This window comes from Engystomops pustulosus, chromosome 4 (genome assembly GCF_040894005.1).
Source record: "Engystomops pustulosus chromosome 4, aEngPut4.maternal, whole genome shotgun sequence".
Classification (NCBI taxonomy): Eukaryota; Metazoa; Chordata; class Amphibia; order Anura; family Leptodactylidae; genus Engystomops; species Engystomops pustulosus.
Genome location: NC_092414.1, coordinates 9,024,175 through 9,044,380, shown reverse-complemented (window position 1 = coordinate 9,044,380; position 20,206 = coordinate 9,024,175). Strand labels below are relative to the sequence as shown.

The 20,206-nt window shown below is 46.7% G+C and overlaps 2 protein-coding genes across 5 annotated transcripts; both read right to left on the bottom strand.

Moving 5' to 3' along the window:
• Positions 1–693: 693 nt before the first annotated feature.
• Positions 694–19,769, bottom strand: TM7SF3 (transmembrane 7 superfamily member 3). The gene is made up of 12 exons (XM_072145065.1): positions 19,520–19,769; positions 12,982–13,136; positions 11,772–11,922; positions 11,566–11,686; positions 11,313–11,484; positions 10,930–11,107; positions 10,757–10,843; positions 9,731–9,811; positions 9,497–9,649; positions 3,722–3,819; positions 3,334–3,496; positions 694–2,013 (listed from the first exon to the last, which is right to left on the bottom strand). Exons 1-12 carry the CDS (start codon positions 19,629–19,631, stop codon positions 1,751–1,753), a joined length of 1,734 nt encoding a protein of 577 aa, XP_072001166.1. The 5' UTR covers positions 19,632–19,769; the 3' UTR covers positions 694–1,750.
• Positions 3,841–9,066, bottom strand: LOC140126014 (uncharacterized). Of its 4 annotated transcripts, none has more exons than XM_072145064.1 (3): positions 5,096–9,066; positions 4,714–4,789; positions 3,841–4,634 (listed from the first exon to the last, which is right to left on the bottom strand). In XM_072145064.1, exons 1-3 carry the CDS (start codon positions 8,335–8,337, stop codon positions 4,338–4,340), a joined length of 3,615 nt encoding a protein of 1,204 aa, XP_072001165.1. In that variant the 5' UTR covers positions 8,338–9,066; the 3' UTR covers positions 3,841–4,337. The 4 variants fall into 4 exon arrangements, with proteins under 4 accessions (XP_072001165.1, XP_072001164.1, XP_072001162.1 ...); XM_072145063.1 differs by having other exon boundaries at positions 4,714–6,437; positions 6,597–9,066; XM_072145061.1 differs by having other exon boundaries at positions 4,714–7,102; positions 7,178–9,066.
• Positions 19,770–20,206: the final 437 nt, after the last annotated feature.

Below are 20,206 nucleotides of genomic sequence, written 5' to 3'. Positions count from 1 at the left end.
GTGTATACAAACCCTGGACCCTGATAATCTAAGCACATTGGCAACACGCAACATCTCAGTGTCTACTAAGAGCAAACCTGGGACTGTCCTGCAAAACACGTCACACAGTGGGTGAGAATTGAGTAATTATGGACTTTATCAGGCTACTTCCCCCTCTGGCAGCTTCATTGTATAAGTCCCTTTATTGCTTATCATGTAAATCAAGACTTCTCTGCTGTACTGCCACCTAGTGTCAAGGCTCCTCCATGCTAGGGGCAGGCATCGCCTTCTTCTGGTATCACTTATTACTTCCCCCGAGTAACCATTCTCAGCTGTACTGCCACCTAATGTAAAGGCTGCTCCTTACTAAGGTCAGGAATCTTCTCCTTCCCCTTCTGGCAGTAGGGACTGCAATCACTTCCACTACACAAGCATTTCCATCTACACTGCCATGTCCCACAGAAGCCACACTCCTCTCCTGACCAGTAGGGTAATAACCAGTTCTATTGGAGGATCCCTAAGCGGTAACTGAGCATGTGCGTCCACTTGTACTCTGCTCACTAGGTGGACGTGCACACTGTTACAACACTGACCACCAGAAGGCGCTAGACTATTGAAGTAAATTTCATATATCCCTTCATGGGGAGATTTTAATTAAATTCCCTTAAAATTATTGTTCATCACACAAACAAACAAAAAAAAAAATTACACAAGTTTTTGCAAAGTGACTTTTTTTTACTTCTGGAAATCAGTTTTAGTAAATACAAAAATTTGGAAATATGAATAGAAAAACAACAAAAAAAAAACACAACACAGAAGGTAAGTGGTTATGGGGGAGGTGAGTGCGGTGTGAGCCCTGAGAGAAGCGAAAGAGAGGGGGGAGGGGCTGGAATACAACTTAAAGGGGCAGCGGATGTCACACAGCTGAGCTAATGCCTTGATGGAACTACAACTCCCAGCATGCTGACAGGGGATGCTGCTGGGACGTGTAGTCTTGCAACAGATCAGAGATCACCTATCAGGGAATGCAACCAAACCTCATGTGTTTGGTCCATAGAGCAGATTGTTTGAACCCTCCCTTAAAGGGGAAGTCTAGTATTTTAGTGCTAACATCCTATTTGGTCCCCAGAATCTGAACTTGGGGGTCACCGAGGTCATCTGTGCAGCATTGACCCCCCCCAAGAAGCTGCAGATATACAGGATAAAGATTTCATTAGCACAAGGTTATTAAATTAGCAAAATCCTGTACTGCCCCTTTAACTACTTAAGCGTATAAAGGCATAGCAGCGCCATAGTGTTCCCACGTTGCGGCAGAGAGTAAACTTATAACGGCGGAGGAATAGTCTCGCTGTGAAGCTACGAACCAATCCGAACAAGCGCAACATATGACATCACTTTAAGGGGCGTGTCCAGCTAGAAATCTGATTAATAAAGCTTTGGATACAAACTAGTGGCTGCTGCTTTATTCATCAGATTTTTTTTTTTGTGTAAAACTCCTTAAATAGTGCAAAATCCGCTGGGGGAGGGTCGACATGTCAAGCAGGTGACGGCTTCCAACCAATCGTAAGGTCAGTAGTGAGCAGGAAGCCGCCGCCCCCTGCTTGCTAGTGGTTTCCCCCCGCAGCAGAGAATAATACTGATCACATCTTCCCGGCAGTCCTAGGTAAACACGTATGTCGCACCCCGCGGCGGTGGAGACGCACATACAGCTGCGATAGTGACGATACCGCAGCTCTGACAAGTCCGGTCTGAACCTACAGGGTTTCCTTGGCTATAGCAGCAGGGGCGTCCTCTCCCCCAGCGACTGCTCCTTACGGAAGAAACGGCGGATGCGCGCCAGGTTGGCCCGAATACGATCCTTCAGGGGCGGGGTGTGATAACTGGGGTCCAGGATGTTGGTGATCCGCCGCTCCCGGTCCCGTTTCCAGATGAGATAGGGGGCCGGGGGGAATCGGGGGCGCTCCCTCTCCCTGCAGAACTGAGTGATGACCCCACTGACCGCCAGGACCACCCACACAGCCATGATGATGAAGTCTGTGGAGACAAGAGGGAAATATAGAGCTCAGAGTAGCAGCAGGACTGTGATGTATGGGGACTGTACTGGGGGCTTGTCCTCACACTGCTGTGCTCTGTGCAGACAGTGTTGTGTATTGTCCCTGGAGAGATGTGTAATCAGACCTCACACTGCTGTGCTCTGTGCTCTCTGCAGCCAGTGTTGTGTATTGTCCCTGGAGAGATGTGTAATCAGACCTCACACTGCTGTGCTCTGTGCTCTCTGCAGCCAGTGTTGTGTATTGTCCCTGGAGAGATGTCTGATACGACCTTGTATATTTTGTTAGAAGCAGCAGGACTGTTATATGGATTTATATTCCAGCGTTGTACTAGGTGCTTGTCCTCACACTGCTGTGCTCTGTGCCATGACTGCTCTGGAGGCACATTCTCTTTGCAGAGTAGGATTCTAGATGAATGCTAAAGCAGTCACTTATACGAGAGAGAAAAGACTGTTGAAAAGCTCAGTGTAGAGAGATCAGACCACAGCAGTGTGAGGACACGACCCCACTACAATCCTGAAATATAAATTCATATTTATCACAGTCGTCCTGCTGCTACCAACACAAAGTTATGAATACACATCTCTCCAGGGACAATACATAACACTGGCTGCAGAGAGCACAGAGCACAGCAGTGTGAGGTCTGATTACACATCTCTCCAGGGACAGTACATAACACTGGCTGCAGAGAGCACAGAGCACAGCAGTGTGAGGTCTGATTATACATCTCTCCAGGGACAATACATAACACTGGCTGCAGAGAGCACAGAGCACAGCAGTGTGAGGTCTGATTACACATCTCTCCAGGGACAATACATAACACTGGCTGCAGAGAGCACAGAGCACAGCAGTGTGAGGTCTGATTACACATCTCTCCAGGGACAGTACATAACACTGGCTGCAGAGAGCACAGAGCACAGCAGTGTGAGGTCTGATTACACATCTCTCCTGGGTCAATACATAACACTGGCTGCAGAGAGCACAGAGCACAGCAGTGTGAGGTCTGATTACACATCTCTCCAGGGACAATACATAACACTGGCTGCAGAGAGTACAGAGCACAGCAGTGTGAGGTCTGATTACACATCTCTCCAGGGACAATACATAACACTGGCTGCAGAGAGCACAGAGCACAGCAGTGTGAGGTCTGATTACACATCTCTCCAGGGACAGTCCATAACACTGGCTGCAGAGAGCACAGAGCACAGCAGTGAGAGGTCTGATTACACATCTCTCCAGGGACAGTCCATAACACTGGCTGCAGTCTGGATGGTCACTCCTGCTGATTGGACGTTACACTTACCATTTTTCTGGAACGGGACACTGCTGTAGGCGGTGCTGAAGTCCCGGTTGAGCGCCCTCTTGAGGACATTGAGAGTAATGTAGCTGAGGCTGGTGTACAGGTAGCTGTCAATGGCCAGGACCAGGGTGTAGGAGCCGACCACCCCGCAGCTCAGAATATTCAGCTGTCAGAGAGGAGAGAGACCACTAGATATTAGGACTATCCCCAGTGTGATACCACCTGTGCCCTGCAGGGGGCGCTCTAGGAAAGCTGATCACATGCTGCAATACCCTCCCCGACCACAGCGAGTGGAGCCGGGTCATTCGAGCAGCTGGTCTAAGGGCTTGATGCATCCAGTAAAACTCTGGAAAAAACCCCTTAAGGAGGACCCCGTCCTCACGATACTCACGACTTTGGGGATGGGAAGCATAAAGGCAGGAACCAATAGGGCGATGCAGGTGAAGGTCAGCCAGTATATACTGTCATTCCGGAAGGTGGAGTAATCTCCTGCAGGAGGGACAAAAAGAAACGGGAGTCACTTTAAATGGGTCAAAAACTTCACCTTTAAGGGGTTCATGAGAGGAAAAAGGTGCCCATGTGGGAGGTGAGGACGAGACCACTGATCCCAGCACGGCAATGATGTCTACTCAAGGAAAGAAAAAAGGAATTAGTCCTTACCGGTAATTCAATTTCCATAAGTCCACCATGACGGCCCCACTGGAGGTTGCTTCCCCTTCCTCTGTAGGGACAGGAAATTGAGAGCATTAAATAGCCCCTCCCTCAACCTCCCACCAGTGTTTATCAAATAACTACACCAGTATAGGTTGCAACATAATTTTATTTTAGTATGTTAAATTCCACATACATAGGCAAAGATCCAAAAATACTTTTATATACATGGGTGGGAAATATCAGGGCCGTCATGGTGGACTTATGGAAATTGAATTACCGGTAAGGACTAATTCCTTTTTTCCATTTCGTCACCATGACGGCCCCACTGGAGACATACCAAATTTATGCCCAGTTTAGGGAGGGACTACAGCCTGAAGCACTTTTCGGCCAAATGCCAGATCTTTGGCAGCTAAGACATTTAGCCTATAGTGCTTTGCAAATGTGACATTTGTACTCCACGTAGCGGCTTTGCAGATTTCTTCAAATGGATGCACCTCCTTTCTCAGCCCATGATGTAGACATGGCCCTAGTGGAATGGGCTTTGACAGAGAGAGGTAGTGGAACACCTTTGATTTTATAACATTCTTTAATGGTATCTGTAATCCAGCGTCCAATAGTGGCTTTTGAAGCTTTCTTGCCTTTATTTCTTCCTGCAAATTGAACAAATAAATTTAAATCTTTTCTCCAAGGATTGGATGCTTCGAGATATTTAAGAACAGTACGTCTTACATCCAGTAGATGCCATTTCTCTTCCACAGGATTTTTTGGATGATGGCAAAACGTGGGTAAGATTATCTCCTGGTTCCTATGGAAATTTGAGACAATTTTTGGTAAAAAATTTCTGTCAAGTCTGAGCGTGATCCTATCTTCTGACACAGATAAATAGGGTTCACAAATGGACAAGGCCTGTAACTCGCCCAGTCTTCTAGCAGATGTAATGGCGATTAAAAAGGCAGTTTTTTGTGTCAAAAAACGCATATGACTAGGGTCGATCGGCTCGAAGGGCCCCATAGTTAAAGCATCTAGAACTAGAGATAGATCCCACTGAGGGGATGAATCTTTAACAGTAGGACGTAAGCGTGAGCAGGCTTGAAAGAACCTCTTTACCCACCTGTGTTCTGTCAGCGCTGTATCGAAGTAGGTGCTCAAGGCTGAGACCTGGACTCTCAAGGTGCTAGGTCGTAGTCCCTTCTCGAACCCCTCCTGCAGAAAATCAAGAATCTGACAGATATTTGGGGAACCCTGGTTAGGCATATCTTTTGACCAGGAACAAAACTTTTTCCATATTTTAAAGTATATGGCATGGGTTACAGGTTTTCTACTATTCTTTAAGGTTTTTATTACCTTATATGATAAACCTTTTGATCTTAAGAAGGTGCTTTCAGGATCCAGGCTGCTAGGTTTAGGAACCCTGGGTTCTGATGAAGGACTGGTCCCTGATGTAGAAGGTCCGGCCTCCTGGGTAGGATAAACGGAAGGTCCATCGCCAACTTTTGTAGACTTGGGAACCAATTTTTCTTTGGCCAAAAGGGTGCTACTAAGATGAGCTTGGTTGGACTGACTAGTAGTTTTTGCAACACCTTGCTTATCAATGGAATCGGAGGGAAAGCATACACTAGGTCCTGGTTCCAGGTCTGTGAAAAAGCGTCTAGTCCCCAGGGGACTTCTTTTGGGTTCAAGGAAAAGAACTTTTTCACTTTGGAATTCTTTCTGGAGGCAAACAAGTCGATGTCCGGCAGTCCCCACCTTAGAACAATCTCTTGAAAGACTTCCTCGTTCAAGCTCCATTCGTGGGGAAGAATTTGGGACCGGCTGAGGTAATCTGCTACTACATTTTCTGAACCCCTCAGATGGATGGCCGAGATCGACTGGATATTTTCTTCTGCCCAGGAAAATATTTGTTGTGATATTTTCAGTAGCCTTTTTGATCTGGTACCTCCTTGTCTTCTTAGATAGGCAACCGTGGTAGTGTTGTCCGACATAATTTTCACATGGTGACCCTTCAGCTCGCTGGTACAGGATTTTAGAGTGTTCAGGACCGCTTTTAGTTCTCTCTCGTTCGAAGAGGTATGTGCTGTTTCCTGGGTCCAGCAACCCTGGATATATTTGCCCGGAAGGAGAGCCCCCCATCCGGAGCTGCTGGCGTCTGTTTGGATCTGGGTCAATGGCCATTGGACCCAATATACGCCTTTCCGTAGATTCCCGGGATTTTTCCACCATCTTAGTGATTCCTTCACTTTTGAGGGGATTATCAATGGAAAATGAAGATGATGATGATTTTTGTCCCATTTTGTAAGAATCCATGACTGTAGTGTTCTTGAGTGATTTTGGCACCAGGCCACACTTTGGATGCATGATGTCATGGTCCCCAGAAGACTCATAGCTGTCCTTACTGAGACAGACTTCCTCTTCTCGAATTTCTTGACTTTCCCAAGAAGATTTTTCATCTTTTCCTGTGGAAGATACGAGGTCTGGGTTAGAGAATTTAAAGACACTCCTAAAAATTCTTTTATGTGACTCGGAATTAAGTCTGATTTGTCTAAATTTATGATCCATCCCAGAGATTGTAAAACTTCTATTGTTGTATCCTTTTGGCTTTCTAAATGACTTACTGAATCTCCTATTATTAGGAAGTCGTCTAAGTATGGAATCACGCTGATTTCTTCCGTTCGGAGATATTTTACTGCCTCTGCCATGACCTTGGTAAAAACCCGGGGGGCTGAGGAGAGACCAAAGGGTAATGCAGTAAATTGAAAATGAAATTCTTCCCCAGAGGGAGATAATACGGCAAATCTTAAATATTTTTGTGATTTCGTATGGATAGGTACATGATAATAGGCATCCTTGAGATCCAAGGTACATAAACAAGCTTTGTAAGGTATCAAAGGCGTAGTGGATTTGATTGATTCCATTTTGAATTTTACATAGGTTACCCATTTGTTCAAATATTTCAAGTTTGTAATTAATCTGAAAGTCCCATTTGGTTTTTTTTATCAAAAACAAAGGTGAGTAATGACCCGTACCTCTTTCTTCTGGATGGACTGGGCAGATGACATTCAATTTTAGCAGGTCGGAAACTTCCTTCCAAAGGTGACATGTTAGTCTGTCCGATGGTTGCCTGGATAGGATAAACCGGTGAGGAGGTGACACAAAATCTATAAAATAGCCATCTTCTATTATAGAGAGTACCCACCTGTTGGATGTTATATTTTTCCAATGGGGGAGAAAATTTTCCAATCTTCCCCCCACTCTGGCGTCATTGTTTCTTCTCTTGTTTATTTGAGGCACCAAAAAGAAGGATTTGTTCTTTCCTCCTTTGGCTGTATTCCAGTACCCCTGTTTCCAGGTCTGCTTGCTCCTGAATCTTGGCTGTTCTTTAGTGGGGCGAAAGCTCTGAAAAATTTGCTTCTTGGGTTGTTGTTTGGCCTCTGGAAACCCCTTCTTTTTATCCGCTGCTTTAGCTAGGATTTCATCCAATTCTGGTCCAAATAAAAAATCACCCGAAAAAGGCAGGCTACACAGTTTTGCTTTTGAGCGCACGTCTCCAGACCATTGCCTCAACCAAAGGGCTCTTCTGGTCGCATTAGATAATGCAGCTTCTCTTGCTGAAAACCGGATGGTTTCTGCTGAGGCATCTGCCAGAAAAGCTGCTGCTGATCTTAATAACGGAATAGAGTCTAGCATTTCTTCTCTGGACGTGCCTTCTCTAAGATGATCCTCCAGCTGTCCTAGCCAAAAAAACAGAGTACGTGATACAGAGGTAGTGGTAATATTTGTTTTTAGGATTGCCATGGAAGCTTCCCAAGCTTTTTTGAGCAAACAATCTGATTTACGGTCCATGGCATCTTTTAGTTGGGTGGAATCTTCAAAGGGTAGATCGGTTTTTTTAACTACTTTAGCTATAGGGATGTCAACTTTAGGAACACTATCCCAGACTTTTGTTTCTTCTGGATCAAATAACATACGGTTTTTAAATTCCTTAGGCATTGTTATACGCTTCTCTGGTTCTTTCCATTCATCCTGGATAAGATCCTTCAAGTTTTCAATAATGGGAAAAACTCTAGCCTTCTTCCTTCTTAATCCACCAAATAATTCATCTACTACCGACCTTTCTTCTATGGTGTCTTCAATATTTAAGGTATCCCTTAATGCTTTTATTAGCCCATCCAAATCCTCATTAGGTAATAAATATTTGGGGTCATTTGGTATTGATTGATGCGTCACCATATCCTGTTCCTCCATGTCTAGCTCATAAGAACAAGAGGGCTGCTCGTCATCTGAATCCAAACATACAGGGTTCTGCCTGACTTTTTTATGTGGTGGGCTCTTTGATGCCCTAATTTCTTCACGCATAACAACACGCAATTCGTCCAAGAATGATGACTTTTCCTCTTTTAGCACTTTATCCAAACAATCTTTGCATAAACTTTTCTTATAATTAATATCCAATTTTGTATTACAAATGTGGCAACGTTTGGATGGTGCCTTCTTAGGTTTTTCTTTATCACACACTTTGGTTTTTTCTTTTTCTTTTACAGGGATATCCTTCTCCTGTTGTTTTTAGAAAAAGAAAAAGGAGTATTGCTTAGTAGAAGCCGACTCCCCACAGCATATAGTGCCAAAACCTATTGGCGTTCAGCTAATGTCCTACTTACAGAGCCCAGGGTTAAGGAACCGAATTCAGCCTCATCCATGCTGGATATTCGCTGCTCCACATAGACCTCAGCAGACCTACAGACTTGGTGGAAGCTTCTCCTTGCTTACCTTCCGGCGTCTGACGTCATCTTTAATGGCCTGTCTCCTAGGCCGAGACGCTGAGGTCTCTGACGTCACTTCCGGTTCGCGCTCCGTAACCCGGAAGTGACCATGCGCCAGAACGTGCGCGTGCGCCAGAACATGCGCCAGAACATGCGCTTTATGTGCCGGCAGCCGCGGACCCCCGAGAGGGCCGTAAAAAGCTGCCGGTACTGCCCGATGTCTCCTGCATGCCGCAGGAGATCCAATTTTGGCAAACCGGGACCTGGAGACCCCAAGTAGGACTCACGAGGAGGCCGGACGAGGGAAGCCCCGGGGAAACAAGCACCCACGAGAGGTACGAGGTTCTACCCCCCCCCCCCCCCCCCCGAGAGGAGAGAGAGGTTTTACTCTCAACCTTTCCCTGTAGGGACAGGAAAAACACTGGTGGGAGGTTGAGGGAGGGGCTATTTAATGCTCTCAATTTCCTGTCCCTACAGAGGAAGGGGAAGCAACCTCCAGTGGGGCCGTCATGGTGACGAAATGGAAAATCTAAGTTTATAGGAAAAAAAACAACCCTCGTTTTGTGTACGCAGTCCCTATGCACTGCTCTGCCTCGGCGATTACATACAACTCATGTCTCGTCCGACCTTCATGTCTCATGTTTTACTCTGCACTTCCCTTCCTTATGAGACAATACTACAAGACGGGCGTGTCTGACTACACAAAGATTAGTTTGTAGTCTGTTGCCATGGAAATCAGTTTTCTAATACGATACCTATTGGGGTGAAGAACACTGTAGCCGCCACCAGGAATCCAAGGACGAGCCCCACCAGGAGGACACAGAGGTAAACGCAGCCGAACCTCCACCAGTAAGCGACCAGCAGGAGGCCCCCGACCACACCCATCAGAGCGCTCAGCGAGAGGCGGGCTGTCGGGAGAAAAGAATGATACAGCACTGATAGGGATGGGAGGAGGAGCCTATGTGACAGCCACATACTGTAAGACTTACCGTCATGGTTGAGTTGTGTGAAACTTGTGAGGAGAAGGAACATGAAAAATCCAAAGATGATGAACCCCATGGAGAAGAAACCTGGAGGAAGAGCCAAGAGTCACATGGAGCCCAAGACCCCCGAACACATGAGGGGCGGAGCTCAAGGAGGCCCGGGTACCCACCCGACACACGAGGGGCGGAGCACGAGGCGGCCCAGGGACCCCCCAGAAACACGAGGGGCGGAGCACGAGGCGGGCCAGGGACACCCCCAGACACACGAGGAGCGGAGCACGAGGCGGCCCAGGGACACCCCCAGACACGAGGGGCGGAGCACGAGGAGGCCCAGGGACACCCCCAGACACACGAGGGGCGGAGCACGAGGCGGCCCAGGGACCCCCCAGAAACACGAGGGGCGGAGCACGAGGCGGCCCAGGGACACCCCCAGACACACGAGGAGCGGAGCACGAGGCGGCCCAGGGACCCCCCAGAAACACGAAAGGGGGAGCACAAGGAGGCCCAGGGACCCCCCCAGACACACGAGGGGCGGAGCACGAGGCGGCCCAGGGACCCCCCCAGACACACGAGGGGCGGAGCACGAGGCGGCCCAGGGACCCCCCCAGACACACGAGGGGCGGAGCACGAGGCGGCCCAGGGACCCCCCCAGACACACGAGGGGCGGAGCACGAGGCGGCCCAGGGACCCCCCCAGACACACGAGGGGCGGAGCACGAGGCGGCCCAGGGAGCCCCCAGACACACGAGGGGCGGAGCACGAGGCGGCCCAGGGACCCCCCCAGACACACGAGGGGCGGAGCACGAGGCGGCCCAGGGACCCCTCCAGACACACGAGGGGGGGAGCACGAGGCGGCCCAGGGACACCCCCAGGGACACGAGGGGCGGAGCACGAGGCGGCCCAGGGACCCCCCAGAAACACGAGGCGGCCCAGGGAGCACAAGGAGGCCCAGGACCCTCCCCACCCCTGACACGCGAGAGGCGGAGCACGAGGCGGCCCAGGGACCCCTTAACACGAGGGTCGGAGCACTTACCAGTTTTAAGAAACCGATGCCCGAAGAAGCAGATGAAGAGGCCGAAGATGGCGCAGACGGTGAAGAAGACCTTGGTGGAGACCTGACCTATAGGAGAAGGAGGAGGGTTATCCAATAGGTCAATGCCCATGTGACAATTCTCAGGAGCCCCCCGGACCCTCCATAGACGTTACCGAGGGTCCTGCAGTTGTCCATGGGATCGGTGAAGCTGCAGGCGTAGGTGTGCACCGGCACGTAGGCCGCAGACGTGTTCAGGACGGGGTCACGGACCACCACATTGTAGATGACCCCCTGCCCGGGGACAGAAGAGAAGGACATGGTGGTCCTGTCGCTGGAGGTCAGGGTGGCCAGCTGGGAGAATAATGGGGGATACATTAAAAATATGCGGCATAGAGAGACCCCCGACCACTAATAAAGGGGATGTCCCTCCGCTCATTGTTCTCATGCTGATGATAGGAGGGTCTCTAGACCACCAGGGATACTGGAATGACCCCCATCCCTGACCAGTAACTCTGCTGTGATGCTCTGTGCTGCTGTGGGACCCCCCTGGACTTACCTTCACCCCGTTGGCAGTGATGTCGGGGGTCAGGGTCATCTTCTGTAGATGCGCCAGCAGATCCGAGTCGTTGAGATTGTTCTCGGGCAGGAAGTACTGGTAGACGTCGTACTGCAGCCGCCACCGCGACCCCTGACCCATCTGGACATCGCAGGCCGGAGGGGTCTCCTCCCTGTACAGAGGAGTCACACATGAGGTCACCCGAAATGACTGATACCCGCTGACCCATCCCGGGCGCCCCCATCACCCATACCTGGCGTGCCCCAAGTTGGCCGGAGCGAACATGATGACCGTCTCATAGAGGTTGTACTGGAGGTAAACATTGGGGTCCACGTCCAGACTGAACTCCAGGTTACACCCCCCGGGGATCGGGTCTGAGGACAGGAAGGTCACAGTTATCACATACAGGAGCTAGAACTATAGCAGGAGACTTACCCATAATACACCAGAAGCACTTACCTGTCTCTGTGAATGGTATGGTGATGGCCGATGCCAGTAAGGGGTCCGGGGAGGTGGTCTCCAAATACCAGGTGCACAGGGTCTGGTTAGTGATGAGGGCGGTAAGGAGCCCAGGATCAACGCCGGTCACCGAGTCATTTACACTAGGGATCTGCAAGACACCAGCAGCAGAATAGTGAGTGCAGCGCTGGAGTATAATACAGGATGTAACTCAGGATCAGTACAGGATAAGTAATGTCATGTATGTACACAGTGACTGCACCAGCAGCAGAATAGTGAGTGCAGCTCTGGGGTATAATACAGGATGTAACTCAGGATCAGTACAGGATAAGTAATGTCATGTATGTACACAGTGACTGCACCAGCAGCAGAATAGTGAGTGCAGCTCTGGGGTATAATACAGGATGTAACTCAGGATCAGTACAGGATAAGTAATGTCATGTATGTACACAGTGACTGCACCAGCAGCAGAATAGTGAGTGCAGCTCTGGGGTATAATACAGGATGTAACTCAGGATCAGTACAGGATAAGTAATGTCATGTATGTACACAGTGACTGCACCAGCAGCAGAATAGTGAGTGCAGCTCTGGGGTATAATACAGGATGTAACTCAGGATCAGTACAGGATAAGTAATGTCATGTATGTACACAGTGACTGCACCAGCAGCAGAATAGTGAGTGCAGCTCTGGGGTATAACACAGGATGTAACTCAGGATCAGTACAGGATAAGTAATGTCATGTATGTACACAGTGACTGCACCAGCAGCAGAATAGTGAGTGCAGCTCTGGGGTATAATACAGGATGTAACTCAGGATCAGTACAGGATAAGTAATGTCATGTATGTACACAGTGACTGCACCAGCAGCAGAATAGTGAGTGCAGCTCTGGGGTATAATACAGGATGTAACTCAGGATCAGTACAGGATAAGTAATGTCATGTATGTACACAGTGACTGCACCAGCAGCAGAATAGTGAGTGCAGCTCTGGGGTATAATACAGGATGTAACTCAGGATCAGTACAGGATAAGTAATGTCATGTATGTACAGTGACTGCACCAGCAGCAGAATAGTGAGTGCAGCTCTGGGGTATAATAGAGGATGTAACTCAGGATCAGTACAGGATAAGTAATGTCATGTATGTACACAGTGACTGCACCAGCAGCAGAATAGTGAGTGCAGCTCTGGAGTATAATACAGGGTACACACCTTGCTGATGGACAGGGTGATGTTGTTATACTGAGTGTGCACTTGGATGAGGATGAAGGAGATGTTGCTAGGAATGTTCCTCAGAACAAACTCCACAGGAGATGAAACGTTCAGTGTAATATCCGTGAATCTTCCCATAGAAACTTCTGTCAGTCCTGAAAACCAAAAACAGATGATTAGAGTGGAGAAGGAGCCTCATTATACCGCACCCTGACCTGTCTATAAACCCGCACTATATTGCAACCGTATTCTACCCATAACCCAAGCAGTATTATAGTAGTTATATCCCTGTACATAGGGGGCAGTATTATAGTAGTTATATTCCTGTACATAGGGGGCAGTATTATAGTAGTTATATTCCTGTACATAGGGGGCAGTATTATAGTAGTTATATCCCTGTACATAGGGGGCAGTATTATAGTAGTTATATTCTTGTACATAGGGGGCAGTATTATAGTAGTTATATTCTTGTACATAGGGGGCAGTATTATAGTAGTTATATTCTTGTACATAGGGGGCAGTATTATAGTAGTTATATTCTTGTACATAGGGGGCAGTATTATAGTAGTTATATTCTTGTACATAGGGGGCAGTATTATAGTAGTTATTTCTTGTACATAGGGGGCAGTATTATAGTAGTTATATCCCTGTACATAGGGGGCAGTATTATAGTAGTTATATTCTTGTACATAGGGGGCAGTATTATAGTAGTTATATTCTTGTACATAGGGGGCAGTATTATAGTAGTTATATTCCTGTACATAGGGGGCAGTATTATAGTAGTTATATTCTTGTACATAGGGGGCAGTATTATAGTAGTTATATTCTTGTACATAGGGGGCAGTATTATAGTAGTTATTTCTTGTACATAGGGGGCAGTATTATAGTAGTTATATTCCTGTACATAGGGCACAGTATTATAGTAGTTATATTCTTGTACATAGGGGGCAGTATTATAGTAGTTATATTCTTGTACATAGGGGGGCAGTATTATAGTAGTTATATTCCTGTACATAGGGGGCAGTATTATAGTAGTTATATTCTTGTACATAGGGGGAAGTATTATAGTAGTTATATTCTTGTACATAGGGGGCAGTATTATAGTAGTTATATTCTTGTACATAGGGGGCAGTATTATAGTAGTTATATTCTTGTACATAGGGAGCAGTATTATAGTAGTTATATTCCTGTACATAGGGGGCAGTATTATAGTAGTTATATTCCTGTACATAGGGGGCAGTATTATAGTAGTTATATTCCTGTACATAGGGGGCAGTATTATAGTAGTTATATTCTTGTACATAGGGGGCAGTATTATAGTAGTTATATTCCTGTACATAGGAGGCAGTATTATAGTAGTTATATTCTTGTACATAGGGGACAGCATTATAGTAGTTATATTCCTGTACATAGGGGACAGTATTATAGTAGTTATATTCTTGTACATAGGGGGCAGTATTATAGTAGTTATATCCCTGTACATAGGGGCAGTATTATAGTAGTTATATTCTTGTACATAGGGGGCAGTATTATAGTAGTTATATTCCTGTACATAGGGGACAGTATTATAGTAGTTATATTCTTGTACATAGGGGGCAGTATTATAGTAGTTATATCCCTGTACATAGGGGCAGTATTATAGTAGTTATATTCTTGTACATAGGGGGCAGTATTATAGTAGTTATATTCCTGTACATAGGGGGTAGTATTATAGTAGTTATATTCTTGTACATAGGGGGCAGTATTATAGTAGTTATATTCTTGTACATAGGGGGCAGTATTATAGTAGTTATATTCTTGTACATAGGGGGCAGTATTATAGTAGTTATATTCCTGTACATAGGGGGCAGTATTATAGTAGTTATATCCCTGTACATAGGGGCAGTATTATAGTAGTTATATTCCTGTACATAGGGGGCAGTATTATAGTAGTTATATTCTTGTACATAGGGGGCAGTATTATAGTAGTTATATTCCTGTACATAGGGGCAGAATTATAGTAGTTGTAGTAATGTATCTGGTGAAGTTTCAAGAAAACCCAGAACACGAGGATAACATTTGTCTCTGTAGTTTATGATAATGTAGAATTATAGTGAAGTCTGTGACTTGTGTTGGGGGGGGGGGGGGGGGGAGGGAGTTTTATGTCATTGTGTTAGTATTCGGTACTTTCCACTAGAATTGTTACAATTGTATCCATAGAGGGGAATCCCTCAGGTCACATGACGGCCGCTATACTGTGGACAGGAGACATTTGGGGAGCTCCTGTATGGAGTGCATGTGATGCTCCCTTCTTCCTTTAGAGGGCGCTATAGGAGACATGTGCAGCTTTCTATGGTAGTAATATTTGATCCTGATCGAGTATGGAGACCATCAGTAGGTTGGCAGCAGTTGGTTAGATAGGAGAATCTACAACAACCCATGTCCTCAATTTTATGAGTTACGTCGAGCTGTTCCTTAGTCTTACTTGCAAAATCACTTGGTAATAGTCTGTCCCATGTGGGCGGGGCTACATGCCATTCCTGGATCGGAGGGCCAGTCTCTCGTCTACGATTGGCCAGTCCGGCACTGATCTCCAAACTGACAACTTCACAAGACTGAAGTCACAACTCCAGACCATGTGTCGGCCTTACAATACTCAGAGTGTCCCCCTCCCACCGGGACTACAATACTGCACTGTTGTCACCCGTATTACTTTGAGCCCCTCCGTCCAAGTCTACAATATTTTACTAAAGTCCCACCAGGACTTCAATACTGAACTATAGTCATCTATGATACTCCGACCCCCTCCCACCAGGACTATGGTACTCTTTATTCTATGGGAGTCCTTGCATCAAAAAATGACTTTAGTAGCCCCTAGTTGAATGAGAATTATACATGACTACAGTACAGTATAGTCCCGGCAGGGAGTCCAAGCCTCAGGACTACAGTACAGCGTCATATTCCCAGCGGGAGTCCTTTAATCATAGATGACTACAGTACAGAACTGTAGTCCTGGTGGAATTATCTTCCTTGCATCATATGACTACAGTCCAGTATTGTAGCCCCAGCGGAGGTCCTTGCATCATATATGACTACATTCCAGTACTGTCCCAGTGGGAGTCCTTGCATCATATATGACTACAGTATTGTAGCCTCGGCAGGAGTAACCATGCTGCTGTGAGTACAGGTTGTCCAACACATGAGTTTTCCTTACCCCTCAGATATTGTCTTCTGTACATTTCCATTTCTCCCCATCTCTGCTTGCTGTCAGTAATCTGGAGCTTTCTCATTTACACCCAGGGGCTGAGAATCTGCCCAGACTGAGGGATAATCCTAATCTGCAGATAATTCTTCATACTGAGACTGACACATTGTAACAGGAACGGGTGTATCACACTAACACTAAACTTATACACTGCAACAACCCCTCAGCTGTGAGTAGGTATGTTATGTAGGGGTGAATCAGATGTGCGGGATATGGATGTGATCCATGGGCAGACGCTAAGGAGTCGCACCCCCCCCCCCCACCCCGGGGTCAGAGGGAAGGTCACGACTAATACGCAGCAGGGAGCACAACACATGACACAACGTGTGACCGGCTGTGAAACGCATTTAGTAGACGAGGACAAAGCTGCTCTATGGGGATGAATGGGGGGAGAGATCTAATAAAGCAGCCACCCCCCTCCCCCAAATATCCAGGGTCAGCAGCTTCACACCACGGGGTCACCACATGTCAAGCCCGACAGAGGTGAGAGGTCACACAAGGGCGGCACCTCCACCCCAGCGATGTACTGCAATCCCTACCCATTCTATAACTATTCATCTCATGCATGTTCAGCCAAACTATCTGCATCGTCATACAAGGTCTTGTTTTTTATGGGGCAGGTAGTAGCTTTCCAGTAACCGACTCCTCCGCTGATCAGATACAAATCAACTATTATAGAATTACTCAACCAATGTGTGTCCCCTATGCCTGTATTATGGCAGGTAACCATCTACATTCTCATAGGAGAGCTTGTTTTTTGTGGGATAGGTAGTAATTTTATAACATAGGACCCTCAATGATCAGGCACTTATTCACAGTTATGAAATTATTTAACCAAATCATGCCCCTATGCCTGTATTAGGGCAAAGATCTATGTAGTCATACGAGGTCTTGTTTTTACATGGGGCAAGCCCAAGCTTTCCAGTAGAAGATTCCCTTGTAGCAGATACTTATCCACTTTTATAGAATTACTCAATCATTTCTTGTCCTTATTATTGTGGCAGATCTCGATCTACATTCACCTACAAGGTCTTGTTTTTTGTTGGACGGGTCCTAGAATTCAAACACCTACTGATCAGACACATATCTGCTATTATAGAATTAGTAAACTAATCCTTTGCTGCTCAACTAATTCTAATTCTTTTGCACGTATTAGGTGAATCTTAATTGTCCTACAAGGTCTTGTTTTTTGTTGGACGGATCCTAGAATTCATCAAACACTTACTGATCAGACACACCTGCTATTATAGTATTAGTAAACTAATCCTTTGCCCGACAACTAATTCTATGGCAGAGAAATCTAAATTGTCCTACAAGGTCTTGTTTTTTAGAGGACCGGTTTTAGTTTTCAAGTAACGGAACCCGACTGATTGTACAATTATCCCATGCATTATTGTAGGGACTTGCCCCCATTTTAGCACTGTGCCCTCCTGGATGAGTCAAAATGTGACTCTAGATTTAACCCATTCATTTCAGCTTGGCCTATGAAGCACAAGATGTAGGTTCCTATCGGGTTGTATAACTGAGGGGCTCCTCACAGTAAGGAGGATTACAGGCGACAATGCAGTAGATGACCCCACCGAGTGTTTAATCTGGAAAAACGTGGCTCAGATAGCGCCCTCTCTACAAGGTATAATCACACGACTCCCCCTTTAAGCCTGCAGCCTCACAGTTCGTGTCTGCGGCAAAGTCAGATGTAAGACAGGAAGATTGGTGGCCGCAGCCACAGCATTATATAACAGGGGGAGGGGAAGTGACACGCTGTAACGGAGGAAGGTGCTACAACCACATACAGTACCCACAGCAGGGACCATGGAAATTAATGGTCGCCTGAAATATAAAGGAGCTAATCCAAATCAAAAACTCACCCCAAACCCCCACCCCCGTGTCCATAATATCTGGTACTAGGAAAGCAGGGTGACCTCAGCTAAAGCCGCCATTACAGCTTGTAAGTCATCTTCCTACTGCTGTATTATAGCAGAACTATATCTACACTGTCATACGAGGACTTGTTTTTTGTGTGAAGGGTCCTGATTTTCTGGTACCAGACCCTTATCCCCTAAAGTAGAGTAACAACTCATTCATGTTTCTACTCTATCTACACTGTCCTACAAGTCCTAATCAACCAATTCATGACTATATTATGAACAAGGTCTTGTTTTTTTGTGGGATGGCTCCTAGCTAACCAGTAGAACCCTCCGAGTATCAGGTACTTATCCCAGATTATAGAATAAGTCAATTTATTCATGTTCTTAGGCCTGTCCCACAGCAGAACGCCATCAACGCGATCAAACTAGGTCTTGTTTTTTTGGGGGTAGGTCCTATTTAATAACCGACTTTCAACGATATTCAGTTACAGAATTAGTCAACCAATTAAATTCCCATGCTTGTATAATGGCAGACTGCATTTACATCATACATTTACTTGTATTGATTGATTACTTATGGCCCCTTTCCTAAGGATTGACCCTTTTAAATACGTGGGGTCATATGAGAAGCGTATGAGGACAGCATCACAGCCACAGAAGGGTGAATAACAAGGAAGCAGCTGAGGAGCGAGACAACACAACGAGAAGGAAGAAGAATAAGAATAAGGAGAAGTTGCTCTTGAGTAATAGAAAGTTCAGCAACTTCGAGGGAATCTATCCAAAAGAGCAGAGGAAGCCAATGTAACTAACAGATTCCCCTAGCCCCGCCCATTTGTCTACAAATTATAAACAATGTATAAAACACAACCTATCAAAATTGTATAAAATTTTGCTCAACAAGATAGACAGCAGCCCGAGAGGGAGCTACACATCTAGAGATAGATAGCAGCCAGAAAGAGAGAGAGGGGGAGCTACACATCTAGAGATAGATAGCAGCCCGAGAGAGAGAGGGAGCTACACATCTAGAGATAGATAGCAGCCAGAGAGAGGGAGCTACACATCTAGAGATAGATAGCAGCCAGAGAGAGGGAGCTACACATCTACAGATAGATAGCAGCCAGAGAGAGGGAGCTACACATCTACAGATAGATAGCAGCCAGAGAGAGGGAGCTACACATCTACAGATAGATGGGAGCTACACATCTAGAGATAGACAGCAGCCCGAGAGAGGGAGCTACACATCTAGAGATAGACAGCAGCCCGAGAGGGAGCTACACATCTAGAGATAGACAGCAGCCCGAGAGGGAGCTACACATCTAGAGATAGATATACGATGCATATGAGAGGCAAGGCACTGGCGATGCTGGTGGTTGGCACAGGACACATATACACCGGGTTACACGCATGGCGGTCGCTCTCCTCTTACCCTGGGCGGCGGTGTAGGTGACTCCCAGCAGGAGCAGGGAGGTGATGATCCCGCAGCCCCGCATCTTGCTGCCCGCTCCCGGGTTGCTCTGCCTCTCACCCGCCGCAGCCATACTGCAGCCCGCCCCGATCACCACGCTTCCCGTCTGGTCCCTGCACTGCTGCAGCTGGATACTAAAAGACAGAGCGCAGCGCACTTCCGGTATTTGGAACGCGTCGCCCGAGCCGTCCAGCCCATTGCACACGACACTTCCGGTCTGAAAGAAGAAGGGAAAAAAAAACATCAACAACTTGTCCAGCGCTGGGATCCGCCCACCATCCCGTGTATTGTGTGTGCTATATGGACTAGTATTAGCCGCAACCAATAACATGTCAGGGTTCATTTATTTCTAACGCGGGTTAGTAAATGAAAGAAAGAATCTAATTGGGTCTAATGTAACCAATCAGGTGACGGCTTCACATTTCTTAATGTCAGAAGGAAAATGAAAGCTCCGATCTGATTGGCTGGCTGACACAAGTGTGCACAGTTTTGATTTGTCTACATTCGATTCAAAAGTGAAACCAGAGAGGTGATTGGTTGCTGCTGGCAACCGTTTCAGATGCATGCTCCTACAGATTTGGCGGGGCAGGGGATAATTTTGGTTACAATAGGGAGGGGGGGTGCTGTTGTGTTGAAAATATAAAATAT

Bases quoted from the DNA above. Each gene is read 5' to 3' on its own strand.
- LOC140126014 (XM_072145060.1), bottom strand. From the start codon at position 8,337: ATGCGTGAAGAAATTAGGGCATCAAAGAGCCCACCACATAAAAAAGTC. The intron at 4,635-4,713 runs GTAAGACGTACT...TTCAATTTGCAG, and splicing joins AGAAATGGCATCTACTGGAT to GAAGAAATAAAGGCAAGAAA.
- TM7SF3 (XM_072145065.1), bottom strand. From the start codon at position 19,631: ATGGCTGCGGCGGGTGAGAGGCAGAGCAACCCGGGAGCGGGCAGCAAG. The intron at 11,923-12,981 runs GTGTGTACCCTG...GGTGTCTTGCAG, and splicing joins TCACCCTGTCCATCAGCAAG to ATCCCTAGTGTAAATGACTC. The intron at 9,812-10,756 runs GTAAGTGCTCCG...CTCTTCCTCCAG, and splicing joins GCATCGGTTTCTTAAAACTG to GTTTCTTCTCCATGGGGTTC.